The sequence below is a fragment of the Kogia breviceps genome, chromosome 2 (genome assembly GCF_026419965.1).
Source record: "Kogia breviceps isolate mKogBre1 chromosome 2, mKogBre1 haplotype 1, whole genome shotgun sequence".
Taxonomy (NCBI): Eukaryota; Metazoa; Chordata; class Mammalia; order Artiodactyla; family Physeteridae; genus Kogia; species Kogia breviceps.
This window is the reverse complement of record NC_081311.1, coordinates 125,130,729-125,153,490: the sequence shown is the minus strand read 5'-3', so window position 1 is coordinate 125,153,490 and position 22,762 is coordinate 125,130,729. Positions and strand designations below refer to the sequence as shown.

The window sequence follows — 22,762 nt, the reverse complement described above, 5'->3', positions numbered from 1 at the left end:
AGCAAAGAACTGTTCTGGGTGCCTTTTACAATCTTCTGTGGAATTGAAATTTTTTCTGTTAAGAGAATTTTGTAAGGACCTAAATAAATGGAAATCTGAAGGTGCAATGTCAGGTGAATATGGCGGATGAATCATCTGAAGGTGCAATGTCTGGTGAATATGGCAGATGAATCAGAACTTCCCAGCCAAGTTGTAACAGTTTTTGCCTGGTCTTCAAAGAAACATGCAGTTTTGCGTTATCTTGAGGGAAGATTATGCGTTTTCTGTTGACTAATTCCGGATGCTTTTCATCAAGTGCTGCTTTCACTTGGTCTAACTGGGAGTAGTACTTGTTGGAATTAATTGTTTGCTTTTCCAGAATGACCTCATAATAGAGCACTCACTTCCAACCCACCATATACACAACACCACCTTCTTTGGGTGAAGACTGGACTTTGGTGTGGTTGTTGGTGGTATATTTTGCCTGCCCCATTATCTCTTCTGTTCCACATTATTGTACTGAATCCACTTTTCATTGCCCATCACAATTTGTTTTAAAAACAGATGTTTTCGTTACATTTAAGTAGAGAATTGCATGTGGGGATATATGGTCAAGAAGGTTTTTTTCACTTAACTTATGTGGAATCCAAACATCAAGGAGATTAAAATAACTGAGCTGGTGCAAATGATTTTCAATGCTTGATTTGGATATTTTTAGTATGTTAGCTATCTGCCACGTGGCATAATGTTGATTGTTCTCAATTAATGTCTCTATTTGATTGCTATCAACTTCAACTGGTCTACCCAACCACGGAGCATCGTCCAGCAAGAAATTTCCAGTACAAAACTTTGCAAACCACTCTTGACATGTTCGATCAGTCACAGCACCTTCTCCATACACTGTGCAAATCTTTTTATGCATTTCAGTTGCATTTTTACCTTTCTATAAATAATAAAGCGTAATATGCCTAAAATGTTGCTTTTTATCTTCCATCTTCGATATTAAAATGGCTACACAAAAATTCACCAATTTTGATGTCTTTTTTTAGGTGCATACTGATATGACAGCTGTCACACACAATCTAACAAAATTGTCTTGAATGAAGTTAAAGAGAACTAAGTGCTACTAGAGCTATCTTATGGAAAAAACTAAATGAATCTTTTGGCCAAGCCAGTACTTTAAATGTCAATGGATTAAATGCTCTGATCAAATGACATAGGGTGGTTGACTGGGTAAAAAAATAAGATCCTTATGTATGCTGCCTACAAAAGACTCACTTCAGAGCTAAAGACATACAGACCGAAAGGGAGAGGATGGAAAAAGATATTTGATGCAAATGGAAACAGCAAGAAAGTGGGGGGTAGCAATACTCATTTTAGACAAAATAGACATTAAAACAAAGGCTATAACAAAAGACAGAGAAGGGCATTATATAATGATGCAGGAATCAATACAAGAAGAGGATATTACATTTGTTAACATATCTGCACCCAATACAGAAGCACCTAAATATATAAAGCAAATATTAACAGACATAAAAGAAGAAATTGACAGGCTTCCCTGGTGGCGCAGTGGTTGAGAGTCCACCTGCCATTGCAGGGGACGTGGGTTCATGCCCCAGTCCAGGAAGATCCCACATGCCGCAGAGCAGCTGGGCCCGTGAGCCACGGCCGCTGAGCCTGCACATCTAGAGCGGGTGCTCTGCAATGGGAGAGGTCACAACAGTGAGAGGCCTGTGTACCACACACACAAAAACATCCAAGAAATTTTTCACAGAACTAGAACAAATAATCCTAAAATTCATATGGAACCAAAAAAGACTCTGAATTGCCAAAGCAATCTTGAGAAAAAAAAAAAAAAAAGCTGGAGGTATCACACTCCTTGACTTCAGTCTATACTACAAAGCTACAGGATTCAAAACAGCATAGTACTGGCCTAAAACCAGACACGTAGATCAATGGAACAGAACAGAGATCCCAGAAATAAACCCACACATCTTTGGTCAATTAATCTATGACAAAGGAGACTAGAATATACAATGAAGAAAAAAGACAGTCTCTTCAATATGCAGTGCTGGGAAAACTGGACAGCCACATATAAAACAGTGAGATTAGAAGATTTCCTCACACCATATATAAAAATAAACTAAAAATGGATTAAAAACCTAAATGTAAGACCTGAAACCATGAAACTCCTAGAAGAGAACATTAACAGAGCATTCTTTGGCATAAATTGTAGTATTCTGTCTCCTAAGTGAAGGAGATAAAACAAAAATAAACAAACGGGACCTAATTAAACTTAAAAGTTTTCACACAGCAAAGGAAACTGCTGACAAAATGAAGACAACCCACTGAATGGGAGAAAATATTTGTAATGTTAATATCCAAAACATATAAACAGCTCATAAAACTCATATCAAAAAAACAAACAATCCAATCAAAAATGGTCAGAAAACGTGAATAGACGTTTTTCCAAAGAAGACATGCAGATGGCTGACAGGCACATGAAAAGATGCTCAGCATCACTAATCATTAGTGAAATGCTAATCAAAACAACAATGAGGTATCACCTCACATTTGTCAGAATGACTATCAACAAAAAATTGACAAATAACAAATGTTGGAAAGGGTGTGGAGAAAAGGAAAACCTTGAACATGGTTGGTGGGAATGTTAATTGGTACAGTCACTATCAAAAACAGTATGGCGGTTCCTCAGAAAATTGAAACTAGAGCTACCATAATTCCACTCCTGGATATACAGCTGGAAAAAGTAAAAACACAAATTTGAAAAGATACATGCACCCCAGTGTTCATACCAAGACTATTTACAATAGCCATGATACAGAAACAAGCAATATAAATATAAAAAAGAATGAAATTCTGCCATTTGCAGCAACATGAACAGATCTAGAGAATATTACGCTTAGTGAAATAAGTCAGAGAAAGACAAATACTGCATGATATCACCTATATGGGAATTTAAAAAATGATAGAAATGAACATATATAGCAAAATAGAAATAGACTCACAGATATAGAAAACAAACTAGTTGTTACTAGTGGGGAGAGGGAAGAGGGGCATATTAGGGGTATGAGATAAAGAGATACAAACTACTATGTACAAAATAGATAAGAAACAAGGCAGAGGAAATTATAGCATTATCTTGTAGTAACTTTCAATGGTGTATAATCTGTAAAAATGCTGAATCACTATGCTGTACAACTGAAACTAATATATTATAAATCAACTATGTTTCAATAAAAAATAAAAATAATAAAACCATTGCCAAAACCCAGGATCAAACCAAGGACCTTTAGATCTTCAGTCTAAGGCTCTCACAACCAAGCCATTTCAGCTACTTCTGGAGAACTTTTTCCACATATCTATAATGAAATGTTTGTTCCGTTGTAACAAAAAATGTCAGTATATAGGTTCAGCTGGAGGTGGTCATTTAACAAGTATTACAGAGGTGATGAAGCAAGGCCTCGTTTCTAAGCTAGAAGTGATCAATAATTTTACTTTTCTCAGTTGTTTTTGTTTTTTAACTGCCCTGTAACTTGGTTTTCTCATTTAAAAATAAGTCATAGGGACTTCCCTGGTGGTCCAGTGGTTAAGACTTCTCCTTCCAATGCGGGGAGTGCAGGTTTGATACCTGGTGGGGGAACTAAGATCCCACATGCCTCGCGGCCAAAAAACCAAAACATTAAAGAAAACAGAAGCAATACTGTAACAAATTCAATAAAGACTTTAAAAATGGTCCACATCAAAAAAAAAAAACTTAAAAAAAAATAAGTCATAGACTTATTTCATGTCAAAAAATAAAATGGTACAGCTGCTACAGGAAACAGTATGGTGCTTCCTCAAAACACAGAATTAGCATATGATCCAGCAATTCCATTTCTCAAAAGAATGGAAAATAGGATCTCAAAGAGATATTTATACAGCTCTCTTCATAGTAGGATTATTCACAGTAGGTAAAATGTGGAAGGAAACCAAGTGTCCACTGACAGATTAATGGATAAACAAGAGTGGTATATACATATAATGGAATATTATTCACCTTAAAAAGTTAGGAATTTCTGACACATGCTGCAGCGTGGATGAACCTTGAGGACATTATGCTAAGTGAAATAAGTTACTCATAAAAAGACAAATGCTGTATGATTCCAATTATATGAGTTACAAAGATATCCAAATTCATACAGACAGAGATTAAAATGGTGGTTGCCAGGGTCTGGGGATAGTGGAGAATATGGAGTTGTTGTTTGATAGGTATAGAGTTTCAGTTCTGCAAGATGAAGAGTTCTGGAGACTGGTCCCACAACAGTGTGCATATACTTGTAGGGTAGTGAAAAAACTTTGGGTTATTCACCTTGGGTTAGTACCAGAGGCCAGCCAATTAAACTGACAAAAGAAAGAGTAACAGGAGAAAATGCATATAAATTTTATTTTGATGTTAATGTTTTGGTTTTTATGTATATGGAGGTCTTTTAGAAAATAAAGGAAGACCCAAAAGAAGTGTTCAGGCTGGGGTTGGGGGGTCTTGGATGTCATTTTAACAAATGGTGATGAATCATGGAAAAGACAAAGGAAAAGGTATTTGGGCTTTTGGGGGGTGGTAAAATGTGGGAAGGCAAATATATGGGGGAAACTAACAGAAGATAAGGGTTATTTAGTAAGGTTGAGTTTATGCAGAGTCATCTCAGTGCCATGTCCATCACCAGTGATAAAGGTTATTGTTCCTTTTCTTGTTCAAGAGACAGAAGCATCTTCACAAGGGAAAATTGCCTTGCTTTTAGGCAGACAAGGGAGGGAAGACAGCTTTTCCTGTGCCTGTCTTTTCTAAATTGCCTTTAGTCAAAATAATCTTCATGCCAAAGTGGTATATTTAAAGATGGCATATTCTGATCCCCTTCATACTTAACACTACTGAACTATATATTTAAAAATAGTTAAGATGGTAAATTTTATGTCTTGTATAGCTTATTATAATTTTTAAAAAGTCAAAGTAATAGTTGTTAGAAAATTAAATCGATCGTCGAGGGGTAGTTCAGATGTAAATGGAGTTATGCAGCATGCTTTCTGCCTACAGTGGTACACAAATGTGTCCCTGAAAACATACCTAGACATGTTGTAATCAACTTTCTTATTTTAAAGGAAAGTTATAGTGAAACAGTATTATTATTTCAAAGATAATAATAATACCTATCATCTCTATCTTCTTCAAATAAATATATATAAATGTATATATTTATGTGCATATACAAACACACAGAGACAGAGATTCTTAAACACCACTTCTAACTGGGGAAGTGAAATTAATTCTACACATGAGCACATTACATAAATCAAAGTATTGTAGAAATTATTGTCTTTAGAGGCAAAATTTTTGCCAGCATATGAAAGTTATAGTAATTCTCAAATTGTAAAGAAAAGATGTGGAATAGAGTTCAGAAATCCAATTAATAGTCTCATTTTCTATGTCTCTTTGTGTAATCAATGCTACATTTATTTTATTTTAATTCATAGGAAAGACAATCCATATAAAGGTACACTTATGAGATTGAGCACAGAAAAGATGTATACTATGGTTTATTTCTGTTTGATGTAGTAAATAAACTCTTTGTCCTTTGAGAGCATCTTATTCAGAATTTGTATGCTACAGCTCCTTTCCACTAATATCGCAAGACCGCTAGAGTCTTTTTCTCTTTATCAGCTTGCAAGTGTGCATACGTAAGAAGCAGTTATTTGTCTAGGATATAAATAGCTGAAATAAATTTCCTATTTCCTCATTTTTTTCCCGATGAAATATATTTAAATGCCAGCTGCATTATAACCTCCAAACAACTCAATACCAGAACTTGAAGTGCTATTAAATGTCTGAATACAAGTAAATGCTAAAAAACCTTAACATTTTGTTTTAATTGGCTACAGCTATTTTATAAATATTCACTCAATAATTACTGTTAATTTCTTATTCAAAAAGAATGGCAGAGTAAAGGGAGAAGCCAATTGCTTAAAAAGTTTCCTTGCTTAGTCCAAAAGAGAAGGCTAGGACATAAAAGAATTCCACAGAATAATAATGATAATGAATCTAAAAATTTCACTAGGAACTCAGCACAATTCTATCCATTATTTTTGGTGTGTTCATACGATACTATAAATTGTTGTTTATGTAAATATATTCTTTTTACTCTTCACAGTCAGGGGCTATTATATCCATTTTCTTGTTCTCAAGGCTAAGCCTATATTAGGTAAATGACAGGGATTGGTTGGTTAACTAAGTGATTACTTGGTTTCATCAGTGAAAGCAAACTAGGGCTTAGAAAATTAATGGCTTACCCAAGATCGAGTAGGAAGCCACAGAGCCAGATCTTAAACCTATGTGTTTTGGCTCCATACCGAGAGATTTTCCCCCTAATTATCTGAAAAATTTCTCCACAGCAGGTTTTTTGTTCCACCTATTTGTTTTGCATATAATGGAATAGAGTCATGTAGTCATTGATTATAATCATAGTCATATTGTTTTCTCTGCTTCAGAAAAGCCTAGAGTCATGGGATAACATTTGCTATAGACAGCTTTTTTGCAAACCAAATTTGCAAAAAAAAAAACCAAATTGTGATTTTTGCTGTATATCATGGAAATATAGTTCAAAGATTCTTTTCAAAAAATGATACAAATACACACACATGCACAAACATACATCGATGCATTTGTTTAACATTTGTTCCATTGCTTTTGTATCTTTATGGAGTTTTATATATGCATAGGACTGCTATATTTCTAGCATTGTCTGTTTCAGGATCCCAGTAAATATGTAACATCTCTGTGTATCAGTAAAAGGAAATTATAACATTTAGTTGCTTAAGGTCCACTCAGGTTACTCAAATGAGAGTTTCTTAAAGAGGCTTCCCCTTACTGCTCTATTCTCTATCGCTTACCATACTTCATTCTATTATTTGTTCTAAATTCCATGAAGCAGAGACTTAGTTTTGCTTACTGCTATATCCCCAGCACACAGAACAGTATTTGGCACATACCAGCATATTGGGTGCTAAAATAATGTGTTTAATATCACTTAATGTGTTTCTCTCTCATTTAAATATTACTTTAAAACCCTTACATTGAAAACCAAACAAAAATGACACTTATTTACTTGCTTTTTTAAACAGTAATATTTAGGCCCAGTTTCTTAAATTTAAACTGTATCAGTTTACAAAATATTAGACCCGTAATAGATGAGAAACATGCTAACTAATCCCTAATGCTGATCCATCGACACAAGTTGCTAGCCATTTTTCTCAAAGTTCTGAATATAATTTTATGACATTGTACTTTTTTTTTTTTAATTTATGGAGGATGGGCAAAGGGGAGAGAGGATTGGTTATAGCTGTCTGGAATTTTATTTATATTTATATAGATTTAACCACAAGAATCCCAGAAACCGAGGGCCTTCAAAAAAGTAAGAAATTTGGTAAGTGCTTCAGCCTTGACTATGTTTAAAATATCCAAGTACCATGATTATTTGTGATACTATCATTTTATGTCCCTCAAATAATTAAAGATAATATATAAGTATAATATAAAATTTAATAAATATATTAAGTAAATAAGCAAATCAATATAAAAATTTAAACATCCCTAGGGATGGACATTCTAGAACTTAACTCCAATTTGTCCTGATGTTTCATCACAATCGCCTCCATGGAAAAACATTTTTTATTTAGTTTATTCTCTTTGAAAACATGGGATATTTACTTAGATTTATTCCTCTTGTAAAACAATTAATAAAGACAAACCTCAATTAAACAGAGTCAGGACATCAGAAGGGGGAGCTCTCATGCCCCCGCATTGACAGTGGAGACCAACAGGAAGAAGAAAGACTCCACTTCTTTCTCAGCAACAACTCAGCCAATGAAAAGCCATGGACTTTTTTTTCCCACCCTTCCAACTTCCTTTTCCTCTCTATAAAAGTGTCTCCCTTTGCTTGCTATGCAGGGACTTGCCTGTGGTTTGCCATGTTTGTAGACCCTGAATTGCAATTCTCTGCTGATCTGAATAAGCACATCTTTGTTGGAGATGGCAGTCTATTTGCTTCAGGTCAAAATTTTGGTGGCTCTTTCAGGGACCAGAGGAGACTCCCTATGGCTCCAGGGCTGGGGAACAAACAGGGGTGGTACCCACAGTTGAGCCCATTGTTTCTCACTGCATTTCTCACCAGCACTGGAATTTGAAGTTTTTCCTGGATAATAGCGCAAATCTTCTTGTGTTTGAAGCCCTGCAGGCTTTATTCAGGATCTATTTAAAGGCTTTGTCTTTCTGGTTAAGGTTTTGTTCTGTGTGTAACTACTCCTTTGGCACTTTGGTGTGATCTTGAGATCAGACTGTTTCAATTGAACCTGTATAAAAATGCCTTTGGCTCAATTCTTTCAGGAAGGGGCCGCTTCAGATAAAACTGTTCTGGTTTTTCAACTTTTGGCCTATTCCTTTAGAAGGGCTGTCCTCTGAAGACTGCCTAAAAAACAAAAAAAGCCTTCAGCCTGGCTCCTCCAGGACCAATGTTTTCTAAGGACTGGCTAGGACTGGCTTGCAAGCTTTTGACTTAAGCCATTTGTTCTACAAACTGTTTAAACTGTTTGAAAATTTTCTTTGCTCTAAGGGAAAAACCTCTAGGAAATGGGATCCCAGTTATCTAGCTTTTCTGAGGGTGCCTTCCCTACAGGGACTCTGGCTAATTTTATTTTTAAAACCAAGGTCCTTCCTCAGGCACAATTTTTAAATAAATGGACTGACTTGACCAAAGGTAATTTAGAATCTCAATGGCCATGATGGGGAACTTCTGAAATCCCTAAACTTAATTTCCTTAAAACTGAACTGGTTCAAAAATTTCCAAAACCGACTGGAACACTTATTTCAATTGGTATTTTGAGTCTTCCCAATGTTATCAGGTATCTAAAATTGCCTCTCTGCAAAATATGATTTTAAGATTAACTAAGGCAAACAAATGATTAAAGAGAGAAACAATGGCTCTCAAAGCCCCTGGCTCTCCTTCCTTGGCTTCTTTGTCTTAGGCTTTGCTTCTAGTCCCATCTTGTCTTGATTGTTCTTCTCCTCATGTCCAGACTCCACCTTTGGTTGCCATCTTCCTCCATCCATTCTACACTGCCTCCAATATACCCTCAATTTCCCCATACTTAATTTTCTTGCCAATCTTTCCCTTTTCTCTGAAACTCTCCCCACTCCCTTTTCCTCTTAAAGTTGTCAGAACATGTATCTTTAAAATTAAGCTTTCTGAGGTTCCAGAGGCTAAACTCTTAGGTTCTTATCTTCCCATGACTAAAGCTGAACTAGGAGCCATAATCAAAGATTTTCCAAAAGTAACCAAAGATTCTCTCGGATGGTGGAGAAATTTATTACAGTCATTCAAACTTACCACCCTGGTTTCTCTGACTTATATCGGCTAGATCATATGCTTGTCAATTAAGGTCAGGTCTAGTATTGGATGAAAACCACTAATTGGGAAAGTTCTGCAAGGTCACTAGAATTATAATCAGGAGAAAAGCCCACTAACTTATTACATGATCAGTCTCAGGCAATTGTTAGATGATGTCATTGAGCAATTCCTAGAGTTTTTCCAAAGCCTGTTGATTAGAAAAAAATTCAGGCTTGCATATAATATGTTGAACCTGTTTGTGATTTTTTATTATTGAATTCAGATTGTTTTTAAAGAAAATTCTGGTCTTCCTTCAGATGTTGATTCCATCCAAGTAGCTCTTAACTCTAGTTTATTAATGGGCTGAACTGCGACCTCTTCCTTCTAATAAAAAGGACCCAGATGGAATGGGAAACTATGTCCACTCCACATTTACTTAATCTGGAAAGTAGCTCTCTTACTCTAGATGAGTCATCTCCAAAGAAGGCCACCAAAATTCTTCTTCTTCAACTCCAGCAAATGGAAGCTCCTACACAAAACCAAAACCCAAAACCTGTTTCCAATGCAAACAGCCAGGACATTGGAAAAGAGACTATTACAAATTTAAGCACTTCAGGCACCTTCAGCCCTCTAACCAGCCTTCCCAGCGTCCTTACTCTCAATGACAGGGCTCTTGGGATCTACAAGGCCTCTTCCCAGTTCTCCCACCTAACTGACTTGGAGAAACATTTGTTCTGACTAGGGATGAATTTCTTCCCACCCTAAATGACACCGCAGCCACATGCCTAATGCTCAACCCCACTACTATAAGCAACCCCTCCCTTGGAGTACTAAAATAGTTCAGATAGTGAGGATTTCTAATGAACCTCAAGAGGTTCTTGTCTCTGGACCTATCCCCTTTTGTTTAGGCCCTTTGAGAGATGCCCACTCTTTTATCCTTAGTTCCTCTGACACTATTTACTTATTAAGCTGAGGCTTAGAGAAGCATCACACCAGAATTTATTTCTCCCAGAGGGGAAATAATTCTAGAAATTGACAGTAGTCATCAACGTAACCCCCAGGTGAATTAAGTAGCCCTTTGACGTCTTTTATTTGTTCCTACTCTGATGGTACTAAAGCAGATTCTGAAAACACCGGTCACTTGTCCCTACTGAATCAACTACCACTTTCCATATGGGCAAAATCTCCAAGTGATGTGACAAAATTCACAGCGTACCTCCAGTCAATTAGATACCTCAAAACCTCTTCCCAAAATTAATCAATATCCTATAAGTAAAGAAGCCCTTCAAGGCATAAAGTCCATAACAGAAGATTACATGGCTCAAGGACTCATTTTCCCTGTACTAGGCCTGTAACACTCCCATTTTACTGGTGAGAACACCTAAGGGCTGAGGGTAGAGGTTTGTCCAGGACCTCAGAGCAATAAACAACATTGTTATCCCTGGACACCCTATTGTTCCTAACCCTCATACCTTACTAACATCCAGTCCCACTGGAAGTAAACTCTTTAATGTAATTGATTTATGCAATTTATTTTTAGTATTCCAGATGATGAAGCTACAGTACTTATTGCCTCCACTTGGAAAGAAAAAACAATTCACCTGGGCAGTAATGCCTTAGGTTTTACAGAGAGTCCTTATTTCTTGCAAATCCTGGAGGCAAATCTGGATGACATCAAGTTCCCTAGAGGTTCTACTCTGTTGCAATATCTGGATGATTTGTTTCTTTACTCTTCTTCTCAAGTCCCCCCACAGGAAGACAGCATCCACTGGTTAAAGCCTTTATTCTTAAAGGGACATAAGTTCACCAAAGGAAAATTGCAGTTTGGCTAAACCCAAGTTTGATATTTTCTTCCTTTTTCTTTTCCTTTTTTTTTTTTTTTAAATGTTTGGCTGCATTGGGTCTTCGTTGCTGCATGTGGGCTTTCTTTAGTTGTGGTGAGTGGGGGCTACTCTTCGTTGTGGTGCATGGGCTTCTCACTGCGGTGGCTTCTCTTGCTGCAGAGCACAGGCTCTAGGTGCACAAGCTTCAGTAGTTGTGGCACACGGGTTTAGTTGCTCCATGGCATGTGGGATCTTCCCAGACCAGGGCTTGAACCCATGTCCCCTGCATTGGCAGGCAGATTCTTAACCACTGTGCCACCAGAGAAGTCCCCCAGGTTTGATATTTAGGGCATATGCTATAAAAAACAGGGCTCTACCTAGATCCACAGAGACTTCATGGTATCCTAAGTTTCCCCAAAACCAAAAGCAAGCACCAACTGTGAGGTTTCCTTGGGCTACTTGATTCTTGCCAAAATAGGATTTGAAATTTATCTCTTACGACCAAATCTCTGAATGTTTTACTCAACAATAACAACCTCAACCCAATTTTATCCAGTTTTATGGAAAGAACTGGAAGACACAGCTTTCAAGGCCCTAAAGGAGAGTTTGATGAAGCAATCTGTCCTTGGGCATCCCAATTATCGGATTCCTTTTTCCTTTTTGTATATGAAAAGGAAAGGAATGACCTTGGGGTACTCACCCAAAAATATGGAGACCACCATTGACTCATGAGGTATTATAGCCAGCAACGAGACCCTGTGACACTGGGATACCTGTCTTGCCTTAGTGCCATCTCAACCACTGCCTTTTTGGTTAAAGCCACCAAGAAAATTGTTGTGGAATTCCCTTTAACTATTTTTGTACCTGATGCATTAGAAGCTGTCCTGAATTCTCACCACATTCAATATTTCTCCGCCAGCCGTCTTACCTCCTATGAAGTCCTTTTGTTAACTGCCCCTCACATAACTCTTTTCTGTTATAATAACCTTAACCTGACTACTCTTTCCCCTTTCATCACCCACAAAGTTCCTCATGACTGTGTAAGACTGATAGACCACCTCCTGACTCCTCATAATGATCTATCAGAAATTCCAGTAGGTAATGTCGACTTCTGAAGGTTCACCAATGGTTATTTTAAAGGTGACAATGGCAAATAGTGCTCTGAGTATGCTATCATAATTTGTTTTGATGTTGTTGAGGCAGCATCTTTATCTGTGGCTACTTCAGCTCAACAGGCTGAATTACACTCTTACATGGGCTTGAACTTTAGCCAGGGACAAAACTGTTTATACTGACGGTAGATAGGCTTTTGAAGTAGTTCATGATTTTGGAATGTTGTGGAAGCAACATTTCCACAACATCCTTATTTCCAGTGGAAATAACATTAAAAATGGCCCTTATGTTTAGGAATTATTGTGTACAATAATGTTACTTGCCATTTTAGCTATTACTAAGATTCTAGGATATTCTACACTTGAAATCTCTGGACGCTAAGAGAAATCACCTTGCTGATATTTCTGCAAGGAATGCTGTCCTTAAAGGGGCCAACAGCATCCAAACCTCTGTCATGGTCCAACAGGTATTTCCAAATTATCCAAATGATAATTTAGAAAAACTGGCTAGAGAGGTCCAACAACTGGCCTCAGGAAAGGAAAAACAAGATTGGAAATTCAATTATTGTTGGTTTGGTAAAAAGAGAAAGCTCTGTTTAGAACCAAATAACAATGCAGTCCTACCTGAGACTCTAAAATGTTCACTCCTCACTACTGTAACATGCATTAAACCATTGGTCTACTGACAAAAATGATACCATCATGAATCAATATTGGTGGGGAAACATTAACAGGGCCACAAAAAGTGCCTACCTCACTGTCCCACTTGTCCAAAGTACAGCCCAGGGAAGTCTGTTCCTATTTCTCCCAGACATTTTAAATTGCCAAATGGACCATTTGAGGTATAGCAACTGGATTTCATACAACTTCCTCTAACAGATATAAATATGTTTCAGTCACAGTGTATGTGTCTTTATCGTGTACTGAAACCTTCCCTTGCAGACTATTTATTGCCTATTCTGTGGCTAAAATTGGGAAAGATTATTCCTTCCTGGAAGAAGTCTTCTTGAGTTTCATAGTGTTCGAGTAACCCATTTTATTGGGCAGGTGCTTTGCCAAGTCTTTGCTGTTTGGCTGGTTTTACAGCACTGTCACTGGTGTGGATTGTTGCCTCAATCCTCTGGTTTAGAAGAACACACTCAGTGCATCATTAAGACTCAACTGGCAAAATTTGTAGAGGCTCTCCAAATAGCCTGGCCATAAGCACTGTGGTTGGTCCTTCTAAATCTCAGATTTACCCCTTTTTGAACTCATATACTCTCACGCTTTGAGATAGTGATAGAACGCCAGTGCACTTGCCTCTTGCTTCTTTTGACCCACAATTGCTAAAAGGAAAGACCCTCCAATATTGCAAAGACCTAATTCATTCTATTAAAAATCACTATGAGTTTTCATAGAGCAATCTGTTCACAGTGCACCCTTGCGAGACGAAGACCTCAAGCATCATACCTTGCAACCTGAGATTGTTTTCCATTGAAAAAGACACTTCCAGAAGTACTCTCTTCAACCTTGCTGGAAAGGTCACTATCAGGTTACTGCTAAGCAACGCTTGTGCCACTAAACCCCAAGGAATAGACTCTTGGATTTCCATGACACACCTAAAAAAGGGAGCCAAGCACTGACTGGACCTGCACATAATTTGGTGGCCTAAAAGTAAAAAAAATTCCCAGTATTGGAGGAGAGGACATCCGATGAGACAGTTTTCCCAAGATATCCAGAGCAGGCCTGTTGGAAGTTTGTTGCTAAACCTTTGATAATGATATAACACATCAGATGATCTCTAGTTTCTATGATCTTGACAACATAGAGACTTTAAATAATAATGCCTGAGAGCTCTCCCTCCTAACCCTCCTTGTTACCTGAATATGACTTTAATAGGTTTCCAGTCTGAGCACTTTCCCTCTGACATGAGACACCATCCAGGAAAGATCCTTCCTGACACTGAGGGACAAAAAGCCACTGAAACCTGAAAATCTGACTCTTGATCAGTGATGCTTTTAGAGAAAGATCATGATTAAAAGAGGGAAATGTAAAAAAAATTAATAAACAGAAACCTCAATTAAATAGAGCTTGGGCATCAGAAAGGGGAGTCTCATACCCTGCAAGAATAACAGAGCCCAACTGGACAAAGACTTCTTTCCTGGCGAGAACTCAGCCAATGAAATGCCATGGACTCTTTGTTTACTACAGCCCTCCCAACTTCCTTTTTCACTCTATAAAAGAGTTCTCCTTCCCTTACACTGTGTGGGGACTTGCATGTGTCTTGCCATGGTTGCAGACCCTGAACTGCAATTCTCTGCTGGTCCTAAATAAACCCATTTTTGCTGGAGAAATATCTGACAGTCTATTTGTTTCAGGTCAACACTCTGAACACATCTTCAAATATTTGTAGATTGATATTAAAGCCAAACACAACATTAAACTATTTGGACAATTTTCTGAATGCAGTCATAAAATATGCTGAGATATTTTAATGAATTCACAGTTTGGGCAGTTCAGACCCTTTCTAAATAAATATCAACTCAAGTTTTCACGAAAATAAGATCTTTTTAAACTAATTATTTATAAATCCCATCTTTTTATATATTGATATTTCAGTCATCACTGAGGCTAGCTTTATGTGTTATCTCATGAGATATAACTATCCAGAAACTGAACTGTAATATCAAAATTGGAAAAAATATAGTTTTCTACATCAAATGAGTATTAGCAGCTTTTTACATCTTTTAAATAAGTTTGGATATCTGATTCATGGTGTGTTTCTCAACATTAGTTGTTCCCAGGCAGTCACACAATTGAGTCATTCAAGATGACTTGCAAATGTCCTCAGTGAACTTCACACACACTTTATAATTTGTCTAGGAATTATAGATGGTATTTCTTTCTTTCTTTCTTTTCTAATTGCATACACTGTGATGTCATAAAAATAAAAAAGAAAATGATTTATTTCACTACTATTATTTGCAAAATCTCAAAATTCAAGCAATAATATCTACAGTAGATATGGCATTTTTAAATAGTTTTTATACTGAGATTTGAATCCTACATTTTTTAAATGTTGAATTGTTCCATAGTTTAAGACTTACATCTTCAAATACTTAACATACTCAGTAATTCTTAAAACAAGTAATACCACTGGCCACAAATATTTTAAATGGAAGCTCAATAATGATGTTGCTTCCTTTTCTCTTTTGTGATGGCCCTGTATTAAAATAGTTCTTACCCTAATTTTATACCAGATCTGATATAAAATTTAATGTTATATGTTCTGAGAGTTGAAAATGAAGATTTTTAAAAAATTGAAATAGTGTGTACATGGTTTTCCTGAACACATAAGTATCACATTTTCCCATTTTATCACAACATAGTATATAAAACAAGGTAATAAATGCAACATTATAACATTATGAACTCAGCATATAAAATGCTCAAAATTACTTAGAATATGCACACTGTATATCTTTAAAAATTCAAATGTATCTACGCATATACAAACACACACGTACAAATAAGGACAGAACTACCTGTAAAATTATTTAGGCCTCTGGAATGCAAAAATGTTAAATTTGATGCTTAAGCTATTTGCTAGGAACCAAAAATATCCATAATATGTAGTTACTTGTGGTTTTGTTGAGAGAGACATTTCAAAAGCATACAGGGGTATACAAAACCAGTTACTTAGCTATCAAATGATCCTTCTAACAACCCAGACCAGCATTTCAACAAGGCTTGGATTAATTTATTTTGGTCTTATTTGAAGTAATTCAGAAAGGAAAAAAAATGTTTAGTAAATATGTTAATGTCACCATCACACTAATGTAATATAACCCATTATATGTAGCAAACTTTGTATTCATCAACTATGTATAGGCCATTACATGTCTAAAAGAACAACTTCATTTTAAATAGAAGTGTGTTCTGGAGGATATTTGTAAACTTGGAGATTTTCTAAAAACTGAGGACCTATCTTTTCTAAGTGCCAAGAGTTTTCTTTATAAGGACTATATACAAGGATGACAATACTGCCACTAAATATTCTGATTTTTATTACCTCATTTAAAATATGTTCAACTATCTAGAGCATGGCTTACAGTTAATCACATAAATGTTGAATTCTTCAACATAATTTTTCATGCAGTATTATTATTTCCAAGTGAGTATTTCTTCCATGGCTGATAACTGAGCTTTCTAATTATATCGATAAACAGCATCATAAATTGCTAAAGAGCCCACAATAAATACTTTTAAAGGGTCAAAGAACCACACAGGCAGTTGGCTATTTTTATGCACACAAATGTCCCTTCTAGCTATAAAATAGCAAAGTGTACAGTTTTTCAAACCAAAGTATAAGAGCTTTTTATACAGTCAAGAAAATAATTTATCAAAGATCATGTTTGCTCTATTTTTAGCAAGATAAAGCAAAGCAAAACAAAAAGACATCTCATGAAGGAAAAAAACTGTTAGGTTTGTGTATTCTGCAATGTCTTTGCAAGTAACATATTTTGCTCTGCCAGAGAAAGACAGTTCATATCTCTCATCATATGTATGCACAGTTAATTCCTGCTATGGCAAAGGTATTCAGAACCATATAGCTCTAGCTTTCAAATAATCTGAGTGAATTGAAGTTCTGAGATATTCTGAAATTCGGGGATTGCTAATATATAAGATTATAAAACAAATGTAAACTCACCCTTCTAATCTTACATCCGGCAAACTTCTGTTAAGGGCAATCAAATCGCTGGCCATTAGGTTAAACTGATTGATTTTAAACAGTTCTTTCATTTTCTCCTGGTCATCTTTAGGAATCAGCACAGCCTTTCCCATTTCTCCTGGCCCTTCTTGGTTTCTTGAAATAACAGCTGTAAGACACACACAGGTACACACATACATACAAACATACAAATAATGAACTGAAAATATAAACTCATGTGTTGGATTAGATTCTAAAGGGTATCACTTATAAACTGGCTTAATGATAAAATCATCAAATCTCTATTGCCACTTACAAACCATGCACTACACTAAATAAACAACTTATTTTAATTCATTAACTCAATGCTGCATGTTGTCCTTCAAGTCTATCACATACCATATGATCTGACTAATCATTAAGACTTAATAATTAAGCAACACAAAACACCAAAACTTAAAACTTCTCTTTCATGTTTTTTAATACACTTATTAGAGAGGGATGAAGTTGAGCTCTGGGCAGACTAAGTTGTGCAAAATGACAAAAGAGAAATTTTAAAAATTTACCAAGATTAATTTATTTTCACATCCACTTAAATATTTTGGTATTTCAAATAACTACTACCATTATATCTTTATAAAAGCAAGTAAGGTTGGCAATGTTTTATCCCCATGAGAATTTGATTTTGTTGTCAAATCATTTTCAAATAAGTGAAAAGAACTTTCATAGCAGTGACATATAATTTTAAATGTCAAGTTGGATTTGGAGGCTGTGTTCCATAACTGGAATTTCAGAGCAATATTCTGGGCTTGACTGTTTTTATTAAGAGCACTCAGGGGCTTCCCTGGTGGCGCAGTGGTTGAGAATCCGCCTGCCGGTGCAGGGGACACGGGTTCGTGCCCCGGTCCGGGAAGATCCCACATGCCGCTGAGCGTCTGGGCCCGTGAGCCATGGCCGCTGAGCCTGCGCGTCCGGAGCCTGTGCTCCGCAACGGGAGAGGCCACAACAGTGAGAGGCCCACAAAAAAAAAAAAAAAAAAAAAAAGAGCCCTCAGGATTCTATACAAGCTAATGTTCTTGCCATTTCCTCCAACTTATCACCACACAAATGTCCCTTCTAGCTATAAAATACATGGTTCAATGTGTGTGTGTGTGTGTGTGTGTGTGTGTGTGTGTGTGTGTGTAGGCACATGCATGCATGCATATGTCTGTATGTATGCTAACATATAGTAATAAGACAAGGTTCCAGTTAATCCTAATGTACCCTTAACTTACTTTTCATAATGATATTAAATTAGGTTACCATGAAAGAAACGTAGTTCTGGACTTGACTCTTCCAATGTTTTGCTGTATTATAGCACCTAACACATTAATCTTGCTGAGTTTAATTTCCATATACTTTAAAGGGCAAATATTTGGACACACATTACTTTAAAATGTATTTTAAAAATTAAAGAATATTAAAAAACCAAAACTAGAAATACCATATGATCCAGCAATTCCACTCCTGGGTATATGTCCAGAAAAAACTAAAAACAATAATTTGAAAAGATACATGCGCTGTACCTCAGTGTTCATTGCAGCACTATGTATGAGTCAAGATATGAAAGCAACCCAAGTGCCCATCAACAGATGACTGGATTAAGAAGATGTGGCAAGCATGTATATATATATATACATACATATATATGTGTATATATATGTATATATGTATAGAATATTAGCCATAAAAAAGAATGAAATATTGCCATTTGCAGCAATGTGGATAGACCTAGAGAATAGTATGCTTAGTGAAACAGGACTGACAGAAAAAGATGAATACTATATGATATTACTCATATGTGGGATCTAAAAAAAATAATACAAATGAGTGTACATACTAAACAGAAACAGACTCATAGACATAGTAAACAAATTTAGGGTTACCAAACGGGAAAGGGAGGGGGAGAGAGACAAATTAGGGGTATGAGATTAACAGATACAAACTACTATGTATAAAATAGATAAGCAACAAGGATTTACTGTAGAGCACAGGGAATTATATACAATATCTTGTAATAACCTAAAATGGAATATAATCTGCAAAAAAAATTAAATCACTATGCTGGATATCTGAAATTAACACAATTTTGTAAGTCAACTATACTTCAATACAAAATTAAAGGATAAAAAGCATGTGAAAATAATCCACAAATTATAGCATTTCATAGAATATAAATTCTAATATAATATAAGAATATGGTCAAAACTAGGGTAGAACACAATAAGAAGACTTTCCTCTGATTTGACCATAGTTATAAAACATCAAAACTGCTATTACCAGTAATAATATACAATGGGTCTTCCAGTAGATTATTTTCTGTGAAAGGTTATTCTGACTTTGGAATGGCAGGAGTCCAACTATAAAAGAGATTTAGGCATCTCTGGGGAACTTCAGATATGGGTATCATGAAGGTAATTAGCCTGCAAATCCTCTTACATGTAGAAAAATGGTAATAACCAGGAAATTTTTAAATGAAAAAGATATATGTATTCAACATCAAACTATTTTAAAAAGTTATCTTAAAGCTTATGAAGACTCTCATTCACTTTAAGAAGCAAAAATAGAAATGATGGCAGGAATTTTATGAAAAAGCATATTTTGTTCAATTTATGAATTAGAATTCTAACAGTAGTATGTTCCCTCAGGAGTTAGTAAGCTTATTGTCCTTGAAATCAGATGGAGTTGTTGGTGTTGGCTTTCGGTGAATTTGTGCTGTTGGTGAGACACTGGACTTAGATAGGGCTTAAAGTACTTTTCATTTCTATGATTTCTTTAAGTTTTGATTCCATAGAAACTGTTAAAAAGAATTTTTATAGTTTCCATAGGAGCCCTTCTAATTCTGAAGTAAAGGACATAATCAGGCTATATAATACTACCCACTGACCATAGATATTTTATGTATGTGTCTGTATCTATATCTATATCTATCTAGAAGGAAATAGAGTCTCAATCTAGATTGGTAGAGATAGATAGATAGGTAGATGATAGATATTTTACATATTCTGGTCTGTAACATTAATGTCAGAAAATATAGGATTAATTTTTTTCTGGGAAAAAAATTTTGATTTTTGATACATTAAAGAGAGCTTAAAGAATTTGAGGTTAAAAAAATAGAATTTTTAGAAATTAAGAAAGCAATTCATTCACCATTCACAGTTCTTTAAAATATCCTCTATAAAGTCCAACAAAAACACATTACACTGCAGAGAAAGGCACTAGCATCAATGCAATGCTAACAAGACTACAAAATAGATAGGAATGACTTTTATGCTATGTAGAAAAACCATGGAGCTCAACTCCATCATTGTAGAGAATGAAGATCAAGTTATAGCACATTTAAGTACTTGTTTTTTGTAATATATTCAAAGCTGTGACCATTTCCTTTGCTTAACAGTATGAAAATTATAGTTTTGTCAGTGGTAGAGTAAGTATATCATCTTGTAGAGTTATCAACAAAAATAAAATTGTCATAAACAGTATCCGTATACTTAGAACTAGTTTGCAAGCACATATAATCATTCTCTTTAATTATTCTCAGCTTCTTAGTGAAGAATAGATGACAACTTAATGTGTATCAGGTTAAGTGTCTCCTCCCCAAAGTTAAATATACTTTTCTATAATAGCCTCTAATGAATGCATATTTGACATTTTACAAAATGTTTTTCCTTATGCATGAGCAGACCTATTAGTATTTTTCACCTTGCTCAAGGAAAAAATGCTAAGTGATTATAACGTGGAACCAGGCTTTTTCTTTTCCTGGCTCTTATCTGTCAGAATATATATTGCTAGAAGAAGCAGGGTTTTTTAAAATTATTCAAATAATATAAATAGGAAATAGAAAAGATTGTGCAGTTTAGTATGTAGTTTATCTCTGATCTCCAGTACCATTAAATAGCAACTTTTATTTTTTTTCTCACCTGTTTATTTCTGTCCTCTACATAGTTTAAAGGAAAAGAAAATCCACCCACACACCTATAAGATATCATGCTCCTCCACAGCCAAAGTAAAAAAACAGAAAGAAAAGTCAATGAAGTTTTGGTGTTACTTTTCCACTCTTAATAGGCAAATATAATGGAGAAGGCAACTAAATCTACATTATACCTTGACTATTGATTTAAATATGGATGGAAATGTCCCAATTCCAAATCTGGTTTGGACTATAAAAATAAATTAATATACTATGCTGGAAGGTATTTTCTTCCTGATTATATGTTTAAATAATTAAAAATGATAGATAATTTGACTCAATATGACATTATAAAACTTGCTGAAATATAAAAGCAGAATCATTATATATATGTACATATATATAACATATATCTTTCATTTTCTTTAACATCGTGCATACCATATAGATTAAATGAGATTTATTTTTATCATAGAATTCCCATTGATAAAATGATTGCCACCAAAATATAAATAAACCAACTGATCAGTCTACCAAAATGAACACTACATATTAATTGCATTATTGGCTTATGTACATTATGAACACTTTTTCAGTTGCAGAAATATCCCATTAACAATAAGCACTGTCTATTTGATAAAAGAGAGATAAGACAGTTTATATGTAAAAACAAACTTGAGTAAAATAAAATTTAGGTCATTGTAAAGTAATGATTTTATTATGTTCAAGAACACAGTAATATATGATGCATATTGGTAAAAGCATGACATTGGATCAAAATCTAAATGTTATCCCATCTGCCATACTTTCCAAAAAATTACCTCAAATTATATTTCTATCCTCAGATCTACTCAGTTGTTAATTTCTCTATATTTGCCTTTAAAATCTTTCTTTTCAATGATACTTCAGCTCTTCTCTAATTTTCATCTCTTCCAAATCATCAATTGAAATAAATTTAAAACCTTGACTTTTAATCTCTCTTATGTTTGAATATTCATACTTCATTGCTAATAAATCAGTTTCCCTAAGACAATGCTGCTTGTCTTGTCAATCATAAACAAGTCTGCAGTGGAGTCAGAAGATGAGGAAATCACACTAGCCCTTGGATCACCATCCTACCATCCAAACCATTTTGCTTTCCACTCAGTGTTCCATGGGCCATGCTCTTTTGCAAATCTACAGACCCTGAGTTTAAAAAGAATAATTCTTGTTAAAGTAAAGGAACGCAGTATATCTTTATTTTGTCCCATTTCTATTAGAAATAATGATAGACTTCAAATATCAATATTATAATACAGAGCTTAATATATATATATATCAAACAAAATTCATTCTATTTAATGTGGGAATAAATGGCAATTCATTTACTACACTTTTGAAAAACACTATGCATTTTTATAAATCTGATACATCTGTCAATAATACTTTTTTTTTAAAATTTTATTTATGAGTGTGTTGGGTCCTCGTTTCTGTGCGAGGGCTTTCTCCAGTTATGGCAAGTGGGGGCCACGCTTCATCGCGGTGCGCGGGCCTCTCACTATCGTGGCCTCTCGTTGCGGAGCACAGGCTCCAGACGTGCAGGCTCAGTAATTGTGGCTCACGGGCCCAGTTGCTCCGCGGCATGTGGGATCCTCCCAGGCCAGAGCCTGAACCCGCGTCCCCTGCATTGGCAGGCAGACTCTCAACCACTGTGCCACCAGGGAAGCCCTGTCATTAATACTTTAAAAAAAATTTTAACATGGCCATATGTGGTGGTCTGGTTTCTGACCATTACA

The 22,762-nt window shown here is 35.5% G+C and overlaps 1 protein-coding gene across 4 annotated transcripts in view; it reads right to left on the bottom strand.

The window, feature by feature from the left end:
* LOC131750502 (polypeptide N-acetylgalactosaminyltransferase 13) overlaps positions 1-22,762 on the bottom strand; it is a 578,974-nt gene that overhangs the window by 349,616 nt on the left and 206,596 nt on the right. For all 4 annotated transcript variants that reach the window (XM_059052963.2, XM_067026047.1, XM_067026046.1 and 1 more), the window contains one exon: positions 17,039-17,207. In XM_059052963.2, coding sequence (XP_058908946.1) covers positions 17,039-17,207 — 169 coding nt within the window. The remainder of the gene's footprint in view (positions 1-17,038; positions 17,208-22,762) is intronic.